The 23,933-nt window shown below is 44.2% G+C and overlaps 1 protein-coding gene across 2 annotated transcripts in view; it reads right to left on the reverse strand.

Moving 5' to 3' along the window:
- Window positions 1-1,575: 1,575 nt before the first annotated feature.
- Window positions 1,576-23,933, reverse strand: part of LOC112221710 (limb region 1 homolog-like protein) — a 33,883-nt gene continuing 11,525 nt past the window's right edge. For both annotated transcript variants that reach the window (XM_024383963.2, XM_024383962.2), the window contains 12 exons: window positions 12,586-12,670; window positions 8,739-8,772; window positions 8,278-8,417; window positions 7,549-7,776; window positions 7,315-7,383; window positions 7,150-7,214; window positions 6,531-6,603; window positions 6,298-6,384; window positions 5,937-6,091; window positions 4,496-4,727; window positions 3,412-3,573; window positions 1,576-2,662 (listed from right to left, as the gene is read on the reverse strand). In XM_024383963.2, the coding sequence (XP_024239731.1) occupies window positions 2,577-2,662; window positions 3,412-3,573; window positions 4,496-4,727; window positions 5,937-6,091; window positions 6,298-6,384; window positions 6,531-6,603; window positions 7,150-7,214; window positions 7,315-7,383; window positions 7,549-7,776; window positions 8,278-8,417; window positions 8,739-8,772; window positions 12,586-12,670 (1,416 nt within the window). In that variant the 3' untranslated portion in view covers window positions 1,576-2,576. The remainder of the gene's footprint in view (window positions 2,663-3,411; window positions 3,574-4,495; window positions 4,728-5,936; window positions 6,092-6,297; window positions 6,385-6,530; window positions 6,604-7,149; window positions 7,215-7,314; window positions 7,384-7,548; window positions 7,777-8,277; window positions 8,418-8,738; window positions 8,773-12,585; window positions 12,671-23,933) is intronic.

Genomic DNA, 23,933 nt, shown 5'->3' on the forward strand with positions numbered 1-23,933 from the left:
GGGGGAGTGGGTGGAGGTGAGAGAGAAAGCGAGAGCGTCGCCTCTCCTCTTGATTTGGCCTTTTTTTTGAGGGGTTTATCTGGCGGTGGCATCCGAGTGGAGGAAACGTTGGTTATAGCGTTATCAGGGACGGCCTCCGATGACAGACGGGCCAAAATACAACGGCTTTCTTCTGGGCCTGATTAAAGCAAGGCAACAAATGGTGGTGGGACAGGGACACTGACGTAAACAGCACGGGGGGTGACGTAAACAGCACGGGGGTGACGTAAACAGCACGGGGGTGACGTAAACAGCACGGGGGTGACGTAAACAGCACGGGGGGTGACGTAAACAGCACGGGGGGTGACGTAAACAGTACGGGGGGTGACGTAAACAGCACGGGGGGTGACGTAAACAGCACGGGGGGTGACGTAAACAGCACGGGGGGTGACGTAAACAGCACGGGGGGTGACGTAAACAGCACGGGGGGTGACGTAAACAGCACGGGGGGTGACGTAAACAGCACGGGGGGGGTGACGTAAACAGCACGGGGGGTGACGTAAACAGCACGGGGGGGGTGACGTAAACAGCACGGGGGGTGACGTAAACAGCACGGGGGGTGACGTAAACAGCACGGGGGGTGACGTAAACAGCACGGGGGGTGACGTAAACAGCACGGGGGGGCAGGCGTAAACCGCACAGGGAGGGGGGCAGCCGTGCCAGCAAACGCCCACAAAGTCAGATGGGCTGGATAATGAGACCTGATCATGTATAGATAAACTACTATATAACTGCACTGTAACAGTCTTATTACTCATACCAATCCATAGATATCAGACAAGACAGTTTATGTATAGAAAAATGTATTACATTGTCCCTTTTCTTCACGGCTCATGAAAAAATACATATTTTACAACATCAAAACATTTTAGAGCACTAAAAGTAAACCATAAACTGTTTGCTCCCCAAACAATAGACTCGAAAGACTTGTTTACGCGACATGAAATGAGTCAACGCTGTGTGCAATGACTGACCAAACAGAACCATTGCACTAAGGATGGAAGGTTCTCTGGTGGAACCTTAGGGCAAGTTTCAGAAGGCTGCCGGTGAGTTTGGGAGACCCTGCCCCCTGCTGGTGACAGAGAAAGGAACTGATTGTCCTGCTAATAATAATAACAACAATTAAAACAAACTTAACATACATGCTGATACAGCAAAGGAAAAGCACGACACAGGATCACGATAAAAGAGATCTAAAATAAAAACCTCTAGAGATCATTAATTTATATTATTCGAATATAAAAGTTGAGGAAAAACACGTCATGGGAATTGGCAATGGAGCGTAAACAGTATTGCACTTGAACATTAACAAGCTATTCACAGTATGACTGGTCCAAGGCAGGACACACGAGTGTTAATTTGCATTAAGGAAGCTCCTTAATGCTTCTTTTTTTTTTTAAAGGGAACAGAAATGCCATTATACAACCAATAACCTCCCTTGTCTATTTTCCCCTTTGTGTTCAGGTATCTTTTCATACATTGTTCACTAATTCAATGTTATCAGTTTAAAACAAATCCTGGGTTGTGTTCGTCCGGCACCAAATGGAAGAGAACTGAAATGCTCTTTTTTTTTTTGCAAAATGCTTTAAGCCATAATATAAATGAACACAACCCTGTCCTGTCCCCTTCTCTTCCTCCACTATGTGAAGGTCAAGGCATGTAAAATACGCAGGTTTAAAAACATCCTCTCATTAACGGACACAACACCATTACAGACAGACAAGGAGTCTTAAAAAGAAATGGAAGTGGGATTCAAAGGAGTGAGGCCCAGAAATAGTAGTCTTACATGAGAGAGAGAGAGGAAGGCGTGGGGAGAGGGGAGGCAGAGAGGACTCAACCGCTCAACCCCTGATCAGGAAAAGGAAATGTCAGTTGCAACGTAATGTTCCAAAAATAGATTTGCTGACTTTTACACGTGCGTGTCCAAAGAGCAAAGTAAGTCGGTCCCACCGCCACCTCTCGAACCCATTGTGAGTTTCTCATAAGGCATTTGGACATCCAGGATGAACTGTATGATGTCACAAGGTCAACAAGAACCCGGTCATGGCTAGAAGGGACCCAGCTTTTCTCAAATTAACGTCAAAAGCAGATTTTTATTTTTTATTTTAACTAACCCCAACCCTTCTCCTAACCTTAACCTAATTCTCCTAACCTGCTACGAAAAGTAATATCTGACAATAGTTGAACCCCTTCTAGCCATGACCCAAAAACCCTGATAAGATCCCTTTCAGTTCTAGATTATTTTAGCAGTTCCAGAATTGATTTCAATAGCACCCCAGTACTGTAGTGAAAAAGCGAGACCGTTTAAGTTTGTTCCCCAAGTCAACTTGTATTGGTCAGTGAGCAGAGCTCTACTGCGTCATTGTCCAATCTGCACTTCTAATCCTCCACTCCGGTCTCTTCATTTTGGTGATCCAGACACAGATTGACTGGAGGACTGAAGACAAGGTGCCTTTGGTCCAATGGGAATGCTATCCAGGGGGCTCAGGTCCCAGTCAGGATTAAAGATCACGGTTGATTGGTCAAGGGAATGTCAGTCACTGGATCTTTGACAGGCCATTTGCCAGGAGGAGTTTGAGGGGGATGGTTGTGCGGGACACTGTCAGAGGAAGTTTGTGGAGACCTGTGGAGACATACAACACTTACGGTTAACACCGACAGTGGAACGAAATGGCATGATTACCACTGACAGTGTGTGAGAAAAATAAAGTATTTTAAAAAAAGGCTAGTTTGGGTGCAAAGAAAGTCCATCAATCACAGAACAGAACAAAAGCTGTTGGGGAGGTAGCGGTTGAGGAGAGATGCTATCTATCCCGTGAGGAGGGGGTGCGTGTCCACGGCTCTACGCGCCGAACTGTTTGTTGGGTGGAGGGGCAGAGGGCGAGTGTGTGTGTGTGGGGGGCCCGGGAGGGGGCCCAGCGGCCAGGCCCACAGGCCCCTAGGGGACTCCTACTCCCCTCTTTCCTGAGAGAATTGTATAGTCCTTTCTATCTGAGGAAAGGAGACCAACCCATTGGGAAACATGGCCAGGCCCAGAGCTGGGAAGAGAACACCTTGGAAGCTAGCTCACAGTTCAGTCACTCTGAAAACACACCGACTATTGGCAGCTGGCACAACCCTTCTACTGCATAATGAAAGTAACACAATACGACTACCAAATACCTAAGAAAGATGCATATCCAAAAACGGATTGTGGGAGTCGACTACAGCCAAGATAGGTGGACAAATCATGTAGTCAATTTAAACATGACTTTAAGTTGAAGATGTGAAGTTATACAAAAGTATGGACTCGAACATCTAAACATAGAAAGGCAGGTAATCAGGTTCATAGACATATTCCTGGCTTTATAAATACTTGATTGCGTTACGTACCGAAGGCACGTATGAGTTCTCCCTGCACAGCCCAGGTGAGAGTGTTGATGAGGCAGGCAGAGGTGAGGCCGGCAAACAGAATGTTGTACAAGAACACTATGTGGAAATTCCCCAGCCAGTTATATCTCCCAAAGTCTCCCAGGAGGTCAAACCGTGTGATCCCTGAAGAACAGGTAAGAGACAGAATGTGATTAGTTTGACACTATAAAAACTACTCAGCATATCGTCACCACCCCATGGATAAATAAAGTTCAAATCCATATTCCTTTCACTAATCCATCCGATTCAGATCTGTGAATACTTAAAGAGAGGAAGGAAAGAAGGGTGCATTTCTGAAGCACAGTACTTGACCATGGCCAAGGTCACAGTGTTCATAGTGATTTACTGCATACATATGCCCTCTTGTGTTCAGATATGATACTACAACCAGAGAATCTCAGTCTAATTACAGTAGGCAATAGAGCCCCACAGTGGTGGTGTCATAAAACCCCAAAAACCTAGTGGTCAAACAGGGAAATGGTTCCAATTGTTTTTACACCATAAATGTTTCCAATCGGGGATTTTAGAAACACTTGAAACAAGGGCTGTTTCTCGTGTAGGCTTACCCTGGGTGTGAGGGCAGGTAGCCTAGTTGGGCCAGTAACCGAAAGGTTGCTAGATCGGAATCCCCAAGCTGACAAGGTAAATATCTGTCGTTCTGCCCCTGAACAAGGCAGTTAACCCACTGTTCCTAGGCCGTCATTGTTAATAACAATTTGGACCAACTTGCCTAGTTAAATAAAGGTTAAATAAAGAAAAAAACAATTGATAAGTCACCTTTGTACGAGAGAGATTTACATGGTAATCAAAACGTCATGTCAGGGTAAGCCGACAGGAAACACAGCCCTTATTTTAGGTGTTTCTAAAATCCCCTATAGGAAACATTTATGGTGGGAAAACAATTGGAACCATTTCCCTGTTTGACCACTAGGTTTCATGGGTATTATGATACAACTGTGGGGGTCACGCATCTCTTTTCTTTGTTCAACCATACGAGATGACAAGAATGTAGAAAGTCAACCTGGGGAACGGGGAGGGCTCTTACCCAGAGTGCGAGAGAAGACCGGCAGTGCTGAGCTGAGGACCAGAAGAGAGACACAGTTCCCAATGATCTGTGTGAGGTTGGTGTCCTGAGAGCGGGGCAGCAGGGAGGTGAAGAGAGGAGAGCTGTAGAAGCCCACCACAGACGACACCATCAGGTACAGGATGAGGACCACCTGCACTGCTGCTCCCAGAGAACCAAACATGGAGAAGGAAGCCGTCCCCAGGCGAGGGTCCTACCACGCAGAGGAAACATACGATCAATGCAAAATCGGTTATCCTGTATAAAAAAAAAATAAACTCCCTCCGCAAGTTTATGTCCTTAGAATTGTTTAGTCTTAAAATCTATATGAAAGATATGGCCCTCAGTCACTCAACATAGAACAGGGTATTCAGGGTCAACATTAGAGGCAATAGGTCAATGTGCATCGTTAGAATTCAACATATCTTTACAGGTAGGAGTAAACTCATGCCATATGCCCTCAAAACGCAACTTTGGACCTTGAAGCCAGTTCCCCTGCATTTCTTTAGTTGTTCCCCTCTACTCAGGGACCAATTTAGACCCGGGACACCAGGTGTGTGCAATTAATGATCAGGTGGAACAGAAAACCAGCAGGCTGCGGGGCCTCCTAGGCTAAGTACCCCGGCTATAGGGTGTCCAATCAAAAACCATTTTGACCAATGGGTTAAATTATTTGTTTTATTGTGAAGATAATCCACTAAGAAAATCAACGGTCCAGACTGTCTCGATCCTAATCCGTTCAAGTTATTGGAATTTTTAACCGTAGTAGGAAGGTCAAAAATTAGGCTGACTAAATGAAACGGAGGCCAGCGAAAATAAACATTTTAAAAAGGAAACCTGGTAAAAAGCATTGTGAGCTAGACTGGATGCTGTGCCAGAATGAAGGCTACACCACAGGCTCACTTACACCACAGGCTCACTTACACCACAGGCTCACTTTCTTCTCAAATCCGGTGGACATAAAACAATAGGTCAGATGGATGTCGATTTTAAGACATTTTGGTATACACTTTTTGGTATACACATGTTCTTACAAAAACAAGCATCTCTCTAAAAATGTCAACGGAGCACTAAGTACCACAAGCGTTCTATTTTCTAAGCCTTAAATTGGCATGACGCGAGCTGAAATAACGGTTTGCGACCATGGAAACAACGTGCAATGACGCCGACCAGAATGCAAAATCCTCAAACGTTTTGGCAAGAAAGCTGCACAGCTCTTAAAATGATCAGAGCTCAGTGCTTATGATCAGATGTATTAAGTTAGGAAAAAATTACCACCAAAGCGTGCTTTCACCCACATTGGGCAGTGTGTGTGTAAACGCCCTACATGCTATAAAATCAACAGCGGGCTGTCGAGAATAATCCATACAAAGCCCCTTCCAGCTCACGTCGTCCCTTATTCCCCTTGGTAGAGTCCTCTCACCCCCATTCCACTGGGCATGGCCGTCTCGTCGAACAGGAGCTCCAGAACATGGAAACAAACCATCAACACGCAGGCCACCGTCAGAGCTAAGAGCAGCAGCATGGCCAGAGGGTAGAACAGGTTCCGCTGCCATGGTGACGCTCTCCTCCGCATCTCTGGGGGAGAGAGAATGATGAGGACCACTGTAGACAACGCTGTCAGTCTCCCGGTGAGCAGTGAATCTATTCCTGGGAAAAACATTCTAATGCCCGAATGAAATCCAACAATGTTGTATAATCTTCCAATGAATTTGATCCAACCCTAGTAAGTCAAGAGAATCGAATAAAAACACAGTATTATTCTTATAGACCGACGGTCTTACCGAGGGCGATTCGTTTGGCCTGGACGCCGAGGAACTGCGTCCTCAAAGGCTCCACGTTCACACTGACCCAGCATGCCGTGCTACCCCCTACAAGGAACAGAGCATGGTCAACACCACCTCCTCTAGGATGAGTCATGGACGTGTGGGTACAGGCAGTGTACGATTCCGAATAGAAATGCATTCAATTGTCCCATGTTGAGACTATTGTAGCCCATGGTCGCTGGCCCACTCACTGTTGAGTGTCCTGGAGAGAGAAGCCTCCTCGAACGCAGCACAGTTCATCTCCACCTCCACATTCTCCAACAGCTGAGGAAACACAGGGGATTGGATGTCATCGAGTCATTAGTGTTATGTTATTGTCAACGATATCCCAAAAATGGTTTGCATAGTCAACTTACACACAGCTCTAATACACACACACACTTATCCAACCAGACATGCCACCAGGGATCTCGTCACAGTACCCAAATCCAGAACAAATTCAAGAAAACGCACAGTATAGAGCCCTTATTGCATAGAACTTCCATCTCATATTGCTCAAATAAACAGCAAACCTGGTTTAAAAAAAACAGATAAAGCAACACAACGCCTCTCCCCTATTTGACCGAGATAGTTTGTGTGTATGCATTGATATGTAGGCTGTGTGCCTTTAAAAATGTATGTAGTTCTGTCCTTGAGCTGTTCTTGTCTATTGAGGTTCTGTATTATATTTCATGTGGACCCCAGGAAGAGTTGCTGCTGCTTTTGCAACAGCTAATGGGGACCCTAATAAAATAACAAAGATATAACAATGTCACCAGTGTTCGGTTATTGTCTGCATACTGGAGAAAACATTTGTGGATTATCACTCACCCGTGGTTTGACCAGTAGGCTCCCGGTGACACTGAACATACGGGACAGCCCGAAGGGAGTGCACACTGCAAGGAGACGGGAAGAGGTGTCAGGCAGCATTCAGACACATCACAAGTTAAGCAGCCAGTGCGGCAGATGGATGAGACATAGTGGAGGTGACCTCACATAGCAGCAGCAGCACTCCACACAGAGAGATGGCAGAGTAGAGGTAAGGGAGATAGTACTCCCACATGTCTGAGATGGGAGACAACAGGTCATTAGAAAAAAGGACTTTGATACATGGCTCTCCCCCCCCATAAAATTATTTTGACAAAAAGGACACCAATTCAATAAAAATAAAACTAGCCATTTGCAAACAGTTGCAAAAATGGCTTGAATGAAAAGCAAAGATCAACTCACCGTAGAGGCTCTCCCTGGCGCTGTGGTTGTTTAGCAGAGCCACAAACACCCACACCATGCCCAGCACCAGCAGAGTGAGCAGCAGCAGCACCACCGCCGTCTCATACACCCGCGCCATCACCCCCTTCTTACAGCCCACGAAGCCCTCCGACTCGGTGAAGAAGTAGGCGAAGGGCATGAGGAAGACCAGGGACAGGTTGGAGAACAGGAACACTAGGTTCCATAAGCCTGATGGAGAGAAATAGATGGTCAAAACATCATTACAAAAAGTTAGGTAATATCATAAAAGGGATAGAAACCCAGCAACAAACACGACCACCACAGTGAGGCGCAGCCTCGCCGTTTAGGGAAACACTTTTTTTGGGGGGGTGTATACAGAACAGAAATCTGTAGAGCTCAATGGAAATAAGCAAGAGGGACTAGAGTGGACAATGTTATATTTGGGGCCCCACTTCCCTTCAACTGCTGGTTTGTGGAGCTCACGTTTCATTTCTGTGATAGACGCACCATGGGTTATTTTTACATAACAGGCAGCGGTGCAAGGTTCCCAAAACCATAGTAATGAATCAATTCGTTTTGGAGCTTATTGACTAGCAACACTTCAAAATGTAGTTAAAACAGACTGGTGTGTGAGGTTTGGGGCTACGGGCGCTCTGACAATGAACGAACGAATATGGGTTGAAAACGTGGAGCGGTATTGGGTGTTGTGGTGTAAACGTGGATCAGTACCGTGAATGAGCGATCCGTTGAGCCACTGCATGTAGTAGCTGTGAGGGAAGATGAGCAGCACCTCATTGGACAGGATGGAGATGGGGAGGAGCAGCACAGCGCACACTGCCACAGAGAGGGTAAACGTACACAGCCACAGCCTAGACAGGAAGAGAGAGAACGATGGTGTCTGTAGAGTGATCAACGCACGTTGTGTTTTTATATCATTTGGACAATACAGTATTGTGTGTTTTGGATGCTAGTTGCTCTGGGTGGGGAGGGAGGAAAGGAATATCAGTGTGTAAGGACAAAGGGCAAGGAGGACAGTCACACAGGCCAAGTTGTGTCACCTCGTAGGTCACGTCGACTCAGATACTAGCTCAAATACTCTGCTCACACACAGCCACTCTAATCACAGACTGAGTGAGTCAAATTGCAGACTGCTTGCTAGGTCAGTTAAATCATTAGGTCTCTTCACTTACGCAATTTTGTTGGCGGTCGCATCTTCAACGTCATCTGGAAAACGGCAGAAAACATACAAGTGAGTGTGTCACAGCTAAACCAAGCATCAGCATCGGAATCGATTCACTGAACACATCAACATCACACCATTAAGCTGCGAGGCACAAATGCTCTGCTGGTGGTATTGACTGACCGCGGTGGACATTCATTGGAAACACTACTCGTAATGCAGAACAGGTTTAGCTGACTCGTCCCAAAACCCAATAAAAACACACTGGCTGGCCCGGCTCAGTGGGCTGGCCCACCTCCAAACAGCTACCGGCCAGACTTGTTATGTTGGATGCGGATGTGCTACAGCGGTTTTTCAATAACCAGACTTTACTGGAGCGATTACATAAGGTACATAAACCAAATTGCATTTTCACAGCCACACTTCTAACGTTCAACTCATAGGATTAGGGCTGTCACAAAAATGTCATCAGTTGGTGATTGTCAAGCAAATAACTGGGGTCAGTCTCACGGTAATTGACCGTTAAACTAATTTAGCATCTCCAGGCTTCCACACACAGAAGTCACAAATGCAGACCTTTGGAACAAAAAGTCTTGTAAATCCATGAAATATAGCATACACCTTCACAATAAATTCATTATTTAAGACCGGTCTAAAGAAACATGATATGAATAAAAAGGATATTTTCACCAAACAATGGAGGGAGTGCACACATGCAGCTAACAAACGTAATGGGCACTCCTATATGCTTACATTTAGAGTTATTCATTTAACTTCAGTTCTACAAACATTGGGCTATATGTTTTGATATTTAATACATAGCATGACGTGACTAATGATATGAAAAAAGTCGCTTGAAAAGGCATGAGCTCGGCTTTGCTTTTTCCCGCAGGCTGTCCACGTCAGTCTCTCAGTCACAATTTGACAAGCACCTGCTAACTCCTTCAAGACCGTTGGAAAAGCATTCCAGGTGAACGCCAAGAGTGTGCAAAGCTGTCAAGGCCAAGGATGGCTCCTTTGAAGAACCTAAAATATATTTTGATAAAACATTTGTTTGGTTACTACATGATTCCATGTGTGTTATTCATAGTTTTGATGTCTTCACTATTATTCCACAAAGTAGAAAATAGTAAAAAATAAAAACCCTGAATGAGTAGGTGTCCAAACTTGACTGGTACTGTACGCATGTTATTTTTTTAACTAGGCAAGTCAGTTAAGGACAAATTATTAATTACAATGATGGCCTATGGACAGAGAGACCGTTCAAAAGTTTGGGGTCACTTAGAAATGTCCTTGTTTTTGAAAGAAAAGCACATTTTTTGTCCATTAAAATATCAAAATGGATCAGAAATACAGTGTAGACATTGTTAATGTTGTAAATGACTATTGTAGCTGGAAAACGGCAGATTTTTTATGGAATATCTACACAGGCGTACAGAGGCCCATTATCAGCAACTGTCACTGTGTTCCAATGGCACGTTGCGTTAGCTAATCCAAGTTAATCAATTAAAAAGGCTAATTGAGCATTAGAAAACCATTTTGCAATTATGTTAGCACAGCTGAAAACTTGTTCTGATTAAAGAAGCAATAAAACTAGCCTTTAGACTAGTTGAGTATCTGGAGCATCAGAATTTATGAGTTCGATTACAGGCTCAAAATTGCCAGAAACAAATACATTTCTTCTGAAACTCGTCAGTCTATTCTTGTTCTGAGAAATGAAGACTATTCCATGCAAGAGATTGTACGAGATCTTCAGGTTCTTGGCAACGCTGTGTACTAATCCCTTCACAGAACAGCGCAAACTGGCCCTAACCAGAATAGAGCAGGAGGCCCCGGTGCACAACTGAGCAGGAGGACAAATACATTGGAGTGTCTGGTTTGAGAAACAGATGCCTCACAAGTCCTCAACTGGCAGCTTCATTAAAAAAGGTACCAGTCTCAACGTCAACAGTGAAGAGGCGACTCCAGGATGATGGCCTTCTAGGCAGTTGCAAAGAAAAAGCCATCTTAGACTGGCCAATAAAAAGATTTAGGCAGAGTTATTTTGCCTAGAAGGCCAGCATCCCGGAGTCGCCTCTTCACTTGACATTCCACTATGTCTCCATGTCATGGCTTTTGCATTATCAGTACAGATACCAACACATCTTGACCACCAAAGTCCATGATGTCACAAAGCTGTCCAGTACTTTAAAAATATACTCTCCTGTTGTCCTGGTTTCCAGTAGTTTGTAGAAGAGGATGTCTTCCTTAATTGACACCCCATAAATGTAACAGACATATACCGGGAGCTGTGCCAGGCCCGCCACGCCACGTCTGTTGACTCATCCAGCTGTAACTCATATAATTCACCGGCTTGTATGCAAAGCAGTAATTGTTTCAAAACATCCTGACATGTCACTGATGCGTCATGAAACAGTGTTGTTTGACAAAGGCATTGTCTGTATACGTTTTGGGGCCTTTTCCCCCAGCATTGTCACAGTTTAGAAATTACACGTTGTGCATTCTACTATTGTAACTTTCAAGAGTAAGTTGAAAGCCAGACTGAGGTCCTTTTTGGGTGGGGGGGGGACTAGGAAAACAGATATCCATACTAGAGGTCGACCGATTATGATTTTTCAACGCAGATACCGATAATGGGAAGACCAAAAAAAGGCGATACCGATTAATCGGCCGAGATATATAAAAAAAATAAAAGACAATTAAAATAAGTGTTAATATAGTATTCTAACTTAATATAATACATAAATAAAAATCAATTTAGTCTCAAATAAATAATGAAACATGTTCAATTTGGTTTAAATAATGCAAAAACAAAGTGTTGGAGAAGTAAAAGTGCAATATGTGCCATGTAAAAATGTAACATTTAAGTTCCTTGCTCAGAACATAATGAAAGCTGGTGGTTCCTTTTAACATGAGTCTTCAATATTCCCAGGTAAGAAGTTTTAGGTTGTAGTTGTTATAGGACTATTTCTCTCTATACCATTTGTATTTCATATACCTTTGACTCTATTGGATGTTCTTATAGGCACTTTAGTATTGCCAGCCTAATCTCGGGAATTGATAGGCTTGAAGTGATAAACAGCACAATGCTTTAAGCACAGCGAAGAGCTGCTGGCAAAACGCACGAATGAATGCTTACGAACAAGCCTGCTGCTGCCTACCACCGCTCAGTCAGACTGCTCTATCAAAATCATAGACTTAGAATATAATAAACACACAAATACGAGCCTTAGGTCATTAATATGGTCAAATCCGGAAACTATAATTTAAGACAAAATGTTTATTATTTCAGTGAAATACGGAAACCGTTCCGTAATTTATTGAATGGGCGGCAAGCCTAAGTCTAAATATTGCACAACCTTCAATGTTATGTCATAATTATGTAAGATTCTGGCAAATTAATTAAGGTCTTTGTTAGGAAGAAAGAGTCTTCACACAGTTCGCAACTACAACGACAGTGCTTTTTTCGCAAATGCGCTTATTAAATCACCACCCGTTTGGCAAAGTAGGCTGTGATTCGATGATAAATTAACAGGCACCGCATTGATTATATGCAACGCAAGACAAGCTAGATAACCTAGTAATATCATCAACCATGTGTAGTTAACTACTGATTATGTTAAGATTGATTGTTTTTTTTATAAGATAATTTTGATGCTAGCCAGCAACTTACCTTGGCTCCTTGCTGCACTCGTGTAACAGGTGGTCAAGCCTGCCACGCAGTCTCCTCGTGGAGTGCAATGTAATCGGCACCCAAAAATGCTGATTACCGATTGTGATGAAAACTTGAAAATCGGCCCCAATTTTAAAAAAATTGGTCATTCCGATTAATCGGTCAACCTCAAACCCATACTCACCTGTGACATAGTCCGCATTCTTCTTGAAGTGAGTGAGGATGAGGTAGGACAGAATGTAGAGGCAGGTGAAGAGGAGGACACAGATCTGCAGAGGAAACAAAAAAGGCACCATTTTTCAATTAGCAGGATGTGCTTTGACAGTTGCTTAATTAGCTTTTTAGGGAGGTGTGCAGCTTGGTTCACTTTTATCCAAATATAAGTAGAAGCAGAATACACACATATTGGACCAACATAATACCAACCCAAGTTTAACAGCCCTTCTGAAATGAGTCATACAAACAATAGTAGGTTAAGGAAAAAATACACTAGGGTAAACTGTTAGAATCATAGAAATAGAATAACAGTAAGAAGCAAAGTGGAATCCCTACTGTTGACCAATCACAGACGAAGGGGGCAAAGATTTCGTCTTGCCTCTAGAAAAAAAAATTATAATAATAATAATAATAATATATGTGCTCGAACAGCCCTCACCGAAGTCCAAAACCTCACAAAATGTCTTAATATGCAAACTTTTTTGAGCGGTTTCAGATGATTAGCATGCGGGCGCCTTAAGTGAATCTAACAGAGGAGAAACCGCGCAGCTTGAGTGTCAGAGGGCGGGGCTCGTTGTGTGTTTTGGGAAGCAGCCACAAGACGAGAAAAACAGAAGAAAATACAAAATGTATAAAAACTATGGAAGCCTATTACCACCAGAGCGCATAACCTAGAGAAGCCTATGAGCGCTGATCCCCTCTGGCCAGTGGAAACGTTATGCATTTATAGCCTAAAATAGGCCTGTGTTAAAAGAAAATGTGATCAAATCTGGTTTATGTTCGAACTTCAGGTGGCTAGGCTACCTAGACCTTAGCAATCAAATTATGGACTGGAATTAAATCCACACTCTCTGTGCATTAAAATTGCCATTGATATGACCTGGCTATACCATAACTCCACCAGGATTCACCCGTGAAGAGCACACTTCTCCAGAGGCCATCAAAAGGTGAGCATTTTCCCACTGAAGTCTGTTACAACACCGAACTGCAGTCAGATCATGGCGAGGACAACGACCTCGCAAATGAGCTTCCCTGAGGTCCTGGGCTAGCATGGTTACACATGGCCTGCAGTTGGATGTGCTGCCAAATTATTTAAAAACATTGGAGGCAGTTTATGGTAGAGAAATTAACATAAAATTCTATGGCAACAGCGATGGTGGACATTCCTGCAGTCAGCATGCCAATTGCTCGCACCCTCAAAACTTGGGACATGTGGCATTCTGTTGTGACAAAACTGCACATTTTAGAGTGGCCTTTTATTGTCCACAGCACAAGTTGCACCTTGCCATTTAATGATCATGCCATTTAATCAGCTTCTTGATATGCCACATCTGTCAGGTGGATGGATTATCTTGGTAAAGGAGAAATGCTCATTAACAGGGATGTAGACAAATTAGTGAGTATGGAAACATTTCCAGGATCTTTTACCTCATGAAACCAACACATGTTGCGTTTATATGTTTGTTCAGTGTAGTTATGTAGCCTATAGTTGATCATTACACTTACACTTGTTTACTTTTATGCTCTATAAAAATGGACCCCTTTCGAATAAATGACTCAAATCCTTCTGTTCACCTGATTTAGAATTCCTCACAATCAAATGTAGACCGCATTACCTACCAAGAGAATTCTCTTAGATTATAATCACAGCCGTATATATCCCCCCCCAAGCAGACACATCGATGGCTCTGAACGAACTTTATTTAACTCTCTGCAAACTGGAAACGATTTATCCGGAGGCTGCATTCATTGTAGCTGGGGATTTTAACAAGGCTAATCTGAAAACAAGACTCCCTAAATTTTATCAGCATATTGATTGCGCAACCAGGGGTGGAAAGACCCTGGATCATTGTTACTCTAACTTCCGCGACGCATATAAGGCCCTGCCCCGCCCCCCTTTCGGAAAAGCTGACCACGACTCCATTTTGTTGATCCCTGCCTACAGACAGAAACTAAAACAAGAAGCTCCCACGCTGAGGTCTGTCCAACGCTGGTCTGACCAAGCGGACTCCACACTCCAAGACTGCTTCCATCACGTGGACTGGGAGATGTTTCGTATTGCGTCAGACAACAACACTGACGAATACGCTGATTCGGTGTGCGAGTTCATTAGAACGTGCGTTGAAGATGTCGTTCCCATAGCAACGATTAAAACATTCCCTAACCAGAAACCGTGGATTGATGGCAGCATTCGTGTGAAACTGAAGGCACGAACCACTGCTTTTAATCAGGGCAAGGTGTCTGGTAACATGACTGAATACAAACAGTGCAGCTATTCCCTCCGCAAGGCTATCAAACAAGCTAAGCGCCAGTACAGAGACAAAGTAGAATCTCAATTCAACGGCTCAGACACAAGAGGTATGTGGCAGGGTCTACAGTCAATCACGGACTACAGGAAGAAACCCAGCCCAGTCACGGACCAGGATGTCTTGCTCCCAGGCAGACTAAATAACTTTTTGCCCGCTTTGAGGACAATACAGTGCCACTGACACGGCCTGCAACGGAATCATGCGGTCTCTCCTTCACTGCAGCCGAAGTGAGTAAGACATTTAAACGTGTTAACCCTCGCAAGGCTGCAGGCCCAGACGGCATCCCCAGCCGCGCCCTCAGAGCATGCGCAGACCAGCTGGCCGGTGTGTTTACGGACATATTCAACCAATCCCTATACCAGTCTGCTGTTCCCACATGCTTCAAGAGGGCCACCATTGTTCCTGTTCCCAAGAAAGCTAAGGTAACTGAGCTAAACGACTACCGCCCGTAGCACTCACATCCGTCATCATGAAGTGCTTTGAGAGACTAGTCAAGGACCATATCACCTCCACCCTACCTGACACCCTTGACCCACTCCAATTTGCTTACCGCCCAAATAGGTCCACAGACGATGCAATCTCAACCACACTGCACACTGCCCTAACCCATCTGGACAAGAGGAATACCTATGTGAGAATGCTGTTCATCGACTACAGCTCGGCATTCAACACCATAGTACCCTCCAAGCTCGTCATCAAGCTCGAGACCCTGGGTCTCGACCCCGCCCTGTGCAACTGGGTACTGGACTTCCTGACGGGCCGCCCCCAGGTGGTGAGGGTAGGCAACAACATCTCCTCCCCGCTGATCCTCAACACTGGGGCCCCACAAGGGTGCGTTCTGAGCCCCCTCCTGTACTCCCTGTTCACCCACGACTGCGTGGCCATGCACGCCTCCAACTCAATCATCAAGTTTGCGGACGACACAACAGTGGTAGGCTTGATTACCAACAACGACGAGACGGCCTACAGGGAGGAGGTGAGGGCCCTCGGAGTGTGGTGTCAGGAAAATAACCTCACACTCAACGTCAACAAAACTAAGGAGATGATTGTGGACTTCAGGAAACAGCAGAGGGAACACCCCCATCCACATCGATGGAACAGTAGTGGAGAGGGTAGCAAGTTTTAAGTTCCTCGGCATACACATCACAGACAAACTGAATTGGTCCACTCACACAGACAGCATCGTGAGGAAGGCGCAGCAGCGCCTCTTCAACCTCAGGAGGCTGAAGAAATTCGGCTTGTCACCAAAAGCACTCACAAACTTCTACAGATGCACAATCGAGAGCATCCTGGCAGGCTGTATCACCGCCTGGTATGGCAACTGCACCGCCCTCAACCGTAAGGCTCTCCAGAGGGTAGTGAGGTCTGCACAACGCATCACCGGGGCAAACTACCTGCCCTCCAGGACACCTACACCACCCGATGCTACAGGAAGGCCATAAAGATCATCAAGGACATCAACCACCCGAGCCACTGCCTGTTCACCCCGCTGTCATCCAGAAGGCGAGGTCAGTACAGGTGCATCAAAGCTGGGACCGAGAGACTGAAAAACAGCTTCTATCTCAAGGCCATCAGACTGTTAAACAGCCACCACTAACATTGAGTGGCTACTGCCAACACACTGTCAATGACACTGACTCTACTCCAGCCACTTTAATCATGGGAATTGATGGGAAATGATGTAAATATATCACTAGCCACTTTAAACAATGCTACCTTATATAATGTTACTTACCCTACATTGTTCATCTCATATGCATACGTTGATACTGTACTCTATATCATCGACTGCATCCTTATGTAATACATGTATCACTAGCCACTTTAACTATGCCACTTGGTTTACATACTTATCTCATATGTATATACTGTACTCGATATCATCTACTGTATCTTGCCTATGCTGCTCTGTACCATCACTCATTCATATATCCTTATGTACATATTCTTTATCCCCTTACACTGTGTATAAGACAGTAGTTTTTTTTGGAATTGTTAGTTAGATTACTTGCTCGTTATTACTGCATTGTCGGACTAGAAGCACAAGCATTTCGCTACACTCGCATTAACATCTGCTAACCATGTGTATGTGACAAATAAAATTTGATTTGATTTGATTTGACTCAGTTTTCCACCGGCACGCTGCAGCAGGCTGTGCCCATAGCAAAAGGTAATTTTTTATTTTATTTAAGTGGATAATACACTAGCTTCAGATAACCACACAGGTGAAGTCAACCGTAAAAAATAAATCATAAAATAAAAAAAATACAGCTATGACATAACACACCGGTGATAACCAACGAGACCATGTTGAGCACCACCACTTGGAGTTGTAGTCATTATGGCACAGGACCCAAGACATGGCACCAGAGCAAGATAAGCCAGGTAAGATAACGGAGACAAAGCATGACAATGATAAGGACTCAGACACGGGCATTGTTGTGTAAATATTATTAGGTAGGCCTAGTCAAGATGTGTGGGGTTTGATTCAAACCTCGGTCAAATGTTTTTGAACTGACATCAAGCTTTTTCAGGTCACAACAAGCTATAACTTCCACATCAAAATGCAGTACCATCATCCACTGGAATGACAAGTGAGCACCCAGGGCTGGGTTTCCTAAAGCCTTCATTGCTAAAGTAGCCTGTTATCTCGACAACCCAGGCTCACACCACTTTGGATGCGTCGGGAAACCCAGATCACCACAAGTGACACTTTACCATGAGACGGTTATTGGTTACAAAGACATTCATGACAAAGACCAAGAGGGACAGATGGGTGTCTGCAAATAACCAGTTTACCCAGTTGGAGAGAGGGAGAAAGGGGGTGAGTGTGAGGGATTAGGAGAAGACTACACAGACCTTAAACCCCAACGAGGCTCAACATGCAGCCAGCCTGAATTGATTTAGACCCATCTAGTCTGTAGTATTTTGCAAGAGTTGACTCATTGACCGACTGAACATTGATTTAATCCTATTTAAGCGGATAGTCATTTAAGCCGTCTGCTGACCCGGTTGTCTGGGGGGGGGTAAACATCCGAGCCAAGCCAGACAGAGCTGGGCTGGCTGGGTTATGCATCAACTATATCTGCAGCCTGGAACCGTGCTGGAAAGGACAACTTCAAAAGGGGAAAATATATTGCTCTTAACAAATGTACCTGTGGACAAGGACCACATCTTCCACATTACAGTTGAAGTCGGGAGTTTACATAAAGTAGTTTTAATGACTCCAACCTAAGTGTTTCAACCACTCCGCGACCGGGAGGTGTTGAGTGAGTGGATGTGTGCTCTAAGGAAGTTGGAGATCCTACACAAACTAAACCTATTAAAGAGACAACTAAGGACACAACCCACATCCTCCCCGCCCAGCTCCATGCAGCTCAGAGGGAGATGGGTGAGAGGAGGGTGACAGGATGCAGGACTTCATCCTGAGGTGAGAATAACAGATGTGAAAGTCCCCTTCTGGGAGAGTGGCAGAGAGAGACACGTGACAAAAATGGCTTCCTCTGCTTAGTAAGGGTTGTGTCGCAATTGGCACTCTATTCCTTATATAGTGCACTCCTTTTAACTACAGTATTGCGGACCTGCATTTCCTACAGATTGAAGAACGCATGTCCAAGCACACCTTGTCCGTGTGAACTGAATAATGGCCCTAAAACCAATCTATTGAAATATGATAACATACTAGACATCACCTCTTATTGTAGGCATATCTGTTCAAGCAGGGAATTATTTCACTACAGTAATAGGTCAACTTCTTGTTGAAAAAATAAAAGTTCAAGCATGCACACTCCCCCTTACGTCAATGCTTAGACCCTACATTATTCTGACATATGTACAAAGTACATTTGACAATGGAAGAGGACGCGTTTCAGTAATCAAATGGTGGTGTGTCCCCCCCCGCTTCCTAGCCATAGGATCACATCCCAACAATGAGTCGAGGGGGAAAACAAGTGGTTCACTCACTCATTAGGCCTCGGCCCTGACCCATACCAACTAGCCTAACCACAGTAAAGTTTCTGCCATTCCAGGATGGTTTCTCACTTTGGCAGTGAGAATAGATGCCACACTTTGGATGGGCAGTCAGGCTAAGGGACACTGACTCAGACAGTCACAAAACAGGCTAAATCTTTGACAGAATTCAGCAACCAGGACAGGCTGCCTACAATGTTTTGCCAACATGACCTGAATGTAACAAAAACAACGTCTTCTTTGAAGGGCATACGGCTAGATTACCCATTTACCACAGGCCAACTATTGTCTTATAGATTTGTTGACAAACTCTTACCAATTGTGATGTAAAGCTAGCCTGATACAGCTAAACATCAAATACAACAACTTAGGCTGGGCGATATTGCCAAAATATCAGTCACAATATTTTTTAATTTTAACAGTAACAGTATTTTATGTTTTTTAGTAAAAGTTCTAAATTTGCTTTATGAATAGTGTGAACCTAGGGTGGCAACACATACATGTGAATTCAATGAGTCTTTCTCCATTCTGATTGTATCATACTGTTCAATAAAAACTAATAATTGTCTGCATTTCCTACACTCATGAGATCATTTTCACACAGGCAGCAGGATATGGACAAAAAAAAATAAAAAATCTAGGCCTTGTTTTTTTTTTACCAGTTGTTCTAAATTGCGATTTAGCTCAAAAAACAGTTGGAATCATAGAAAGAGAATGATTATTCTAATGATATAGTTAGGATAGAAATAGTGGGCACTCTGAATACAGTGTTTGACAGGACAATGAATGAAAATGCCAGGGAAGAGTTAGTGACAGCTTAGGAACCAAAGTGTTGGTCAGTGTTTCCTAGGGGTCCCCGTAATCTTAGCCTACATTTAAATGTTTCTTCATGTAGCCAACATATTCATGCTTCGCCTATTCCCCTTTGATTTAGAGGATCCTGTTGCAAACATTCTGATTTAGGCTTACACCATCACTGGTATCAGGCTGTAGAGCTAGCCAGGTTTGCCGACTCAGTACATGTATTAGCTAGCCAGCTAACAAGCGATTAGCAGCTAACACGATTTAGCTAAAACCTGCTAAGAAAAGACCAACTAAACGGAGCAAAAAAAGATATGTCATAACTGTCAACTGCATTTATTTTCAGCAAACATGTGTAAATATTTGTATGAACATAAGATTCAACAGACAAACTGAACAGGTTCCACAGACATGTGACTAACCGAAATGGAATAATGTGTCCCTGAACAAAAGTAACAGTCAATGCAGCTGGTGGCCACACCAGGTACTAAGTACTGCAGTGCATCTCCTCACGGACTGCACCAGATTTGCCAGTTCTTGCTGCGAGATGTTACCCCACTCTTCCTAGGCACCTGAGAGTTCAGGGGGGTCCCCAGACGTGCTCAATGGGATGGAGAGCTGGGCTTTTCGCTGGCCATGGCAGGACACTGACATTCCTGTCTTGCAGGAAATCACGCACAGAACGAGCAGTATGGCTGGTGGTATTGTCATGCTGGAGAGTCATGTCAGGATGAGCCTGCAGGAAGGAGGAGGATGTCTTCCCTGTAACGCACAGCATTGACATTGCCTGCAATAACAACAAGCTCAGTCCGATGATGCTGTGACACAGACCCAGACCCTCTATCTCCAAAATCCATCCCGCTCCAGATTACAGGCCTTGGTTGTAACACTCATTCCTTCAACAATAAAAAGCCAATACGACCATGAAACCTGATGACAAAACCGCAACTCGTCAGCAAAGAGCACCGTTTGCCAGTCCTGTCTGGTCCAGCGATGGTGGGTTTGTGCCCATAATCGACATTGTTGCCGGTGATATCTGGTGAGGACCTGCCTTACAACAGGCCTACAAGCCCTCAGTCCAGCCTCTCTCAGCCTATTGCGGACAGTCTGAGCACTGATGGAGGGATTGTGCATTCCTGGTGTAATTAGTGCAGTTGTGTTGCCATCCTGTACCTGTCCCGCAGGTGTGATGTTCGGATGTACCGATCCTGTGCAGGTGTTACGTGGTCTGCCACTGTGAGTACGATTAGTTGTCCGGCCTATCTCCCTGTAGCGCTGTCTTCGGTATCTCACAGTACGGACATTGAAATGTATTGCCCTGGCCACATCTGGAGTCCTCATGCCCCCTTGCAGCTTGCAAGGCGCATTCACACAGATGAGCAGGGACCCTGGGCATCTTTCTTTTGGTGTTTTTCAGTCAGTAGAAAGGCCTCTTTAGTGTCCTAAATGTCCATAACCGTGACCTTAAATGCCTACAGTCTGTAAGCTGTTAATGTCTTAATTACTGTTCCACAGGTGCATGTTCATGAATTGTTTATGGTTCATTGAACAAGCATGGGATACAGTGTTTAAACCCTTTACAATAAAGATCTGAAGTGTTCTGGAATTTTAAGAATTATCTGAAAGACAGGGTCCTGAAAAAGGGACGTTTCTTTTTTGTCCCATCGCTCCTTGAGTGACGGGACAGGGCTAGGTCTGTGTGGAAAGCGGCATGGAGAGAGAGAAGTGACTCAAGTAGCAGTATAAACTATAAAAAATGGACGCTACACAGGCATATCACATTTAACAAACTAAACATTCAAATACCATTCTAGAAGATAAAGTAAAGACCCAAAACTGGTCCATGTATCAATACCGGTATATAGTCAAACACAATATACCACCCAGCCCTAGTTAAAACAAAAACAATTACAATACAGTACAGTACAAATGCTGAGTATCAAAACAAAAAGATTAGTGGCCTAGTACAGTGGTCCCCATCTCTGGTTCTTGACTACCCCCAACACAACACATTATTGTAACCCCGAACAAACGTACCCGATTCAGCTTGTCAACTAATCGTCAAGCCCTCGATGAGTTGAATCAGGTATGTTTGTCCAGGGCTACAACAAAAATGTGTGCTGCTGGGGGTACTCAAGGACTGTAGTTGGGAACCGCCGTACTAGCAGTCTAAGCCGCTGCCTCAGGGGCACATATACCTATGCAGCATGGGTTCATTTCTGGCCTAGTGCCATTTCAGCAGCTCTACGCCATTGTTCCTCTACTTCTATCCTGCCTGTCCAATAAACAAAACATTCGTGAGGAGTGGGACTGCCCCACTGCTTAAAAAGCAGAACGAAGATTAGCCAACAAACTGAATTAAATATTTCAATGTGCAGTCTAAACCTGGGCAATAAGCAAGCTATATCCACAAAAGGGAAAGTACCGGTAGGTGGGGGGGGGGGAAATCACAACACCCTGGGAGGGTTAAGTCGTTGAAGGTGAACACGCGTTTACTACTTGAACTGGTCCAAGAGTAAAATAGATTGTGTATATCGTTGCAAAACGTTTTGCTACAGTATACTACACTGAACACAACAAGAACCTGGCAGTTGACAACAGGCTGAGGGGCCTGAGATTACCAGGTGGTTGAGAACAAGGTGGTGGTATGGAGTTTAGAGTGGGTTTACAGTTATGATACAGTACAAATGCTGCTGAGCTTTTGTGTTGAGGTGGTGGTAGAGGCAGAAAGCTGGCTCAACTTCATGCCCTGAATAAACCTTTGTGCTGAAGCAGTGAAATGCAAGTTTTGGAAACTGCTCACTTCCTTCCTAGCTTTTTACACATTACAGAGGTCCTTTCTATACTGCATGGAACAAGTCCACTATCGAGGTAGCCTTTTAGCACAGAATACAAATCAACAGATTGGCTTAATCGTCGAGATCATTCTGGAATTCAAGCAACACTGTTTACAAGTGGAATAAGATGATATTTCTATTTATTAAGGATCCCCATTGCGTGTGTCTTCACAGTCCCATAAGGTGCATTTGTGGGGGTTGTTCAACTGCTTGCATCAGTTACCTGATGTGAAATAGAGTTCTGTCGTCATGCATTCAGCATGTTTTTCTGTAAGAAGTGTTGACAAGTAGTGATGAAGGTCAACGTCTCATCCAATGAGCCATGAGAGATTTCCGTGGCCCTTAAAAAAAATGTACTCTCCATGTAAATTTAAGGGCCAGCGTGCTGCCCTGTTCTGAGCCAATTGTAACTCCGTGGCACAGGACCACATGGCTGAACTGTAGTCCAGGTGTGACAAAACTAGAGCCTGTAGGCACTACCTTGTTGAGATCGTTGTTAAGAAGGCAGAGCTTTAGTATGGACAGACTTCTCCCCATCTTAGCTACTATTCTAGCAACATGTTTTGACCTTGACGTGACTAAACTGCTTGTACACTGTCAACTTGCTCAATTTCCACATGTATTACAATAAGTCAGTTGAGGTTCAAGGTTTAGTGAATGATTTGTTCCACACACACACACACACACAGCTTTTAGTTTAAATATTTAGGACTAGCTTATTCCTTGCCGCCCATTTTGAAATTAACCGCAGCTCTTTGTTAAGAGTTGCAGTGATTTCACTCGCTGTAGTAGCGGATGTGTAGTGTTGAGTCATCCACATACATAGACACACTGGCTCTACTTAAGGCCAGTGGCATTTCATTAGTAGGGATAGGGGGGGAAAGGGGCATGAACCGCTGCCCTGGGGAATTTCTGATTCTACCTGGATTGTGTTGGAAAGGCTTCGGATTTAAACACAACAGCCAAAAACAACCCAACCAATGGTGTGGAAATGCAAAGGCCTACATGCGTGTTTGGGAAATAACCATATTTGATGCAATACTCCGATCAGAGGAAGTTGAAAAATAAGATTAGTGACGTCTGAAAGAACACAGAAAAATCACTGTTTGAAAAATCACATTGTCTGATAGACCAACCTCCAAGTCATCTTCAAGGATGCAAAATGAGGGGTTTGTATCCAGATTGATGAGAACTGGGCCTAAAACCCCTTTAAAAATGGCCAAATAATCTTGGTTAACCCAGAATTAAAAACCTTGCGTTATTTGGTCAGCTGCATGTTTAACTTCTGGGTCTGTGGTACTTGGGAAGCAGCATGCTTAGGTGAAGGCGACATTTAAGCACACATTAGTAGCTCATAGAACCAAGGCCCTGTCTGAACTGTGGAAGGGGAGAAGATGAAT

This window comes from Oncorhynchus tshawytscha, linkage group LG22 (assembly GCF_018296145.1).
Source record: "Oncorhynchus tshawytscha isolate Ot180627B linkage group LG22, Otsh_v2.0, whole genome shotgun sequence".
Classification (NCBI taxonomy): Eukaryota; Metazoa; Chordata; class Actinopteri; order Salmoniformes; family Salmonidae; genus Oncorhynchus; species Oncorhynchus tshawytscha.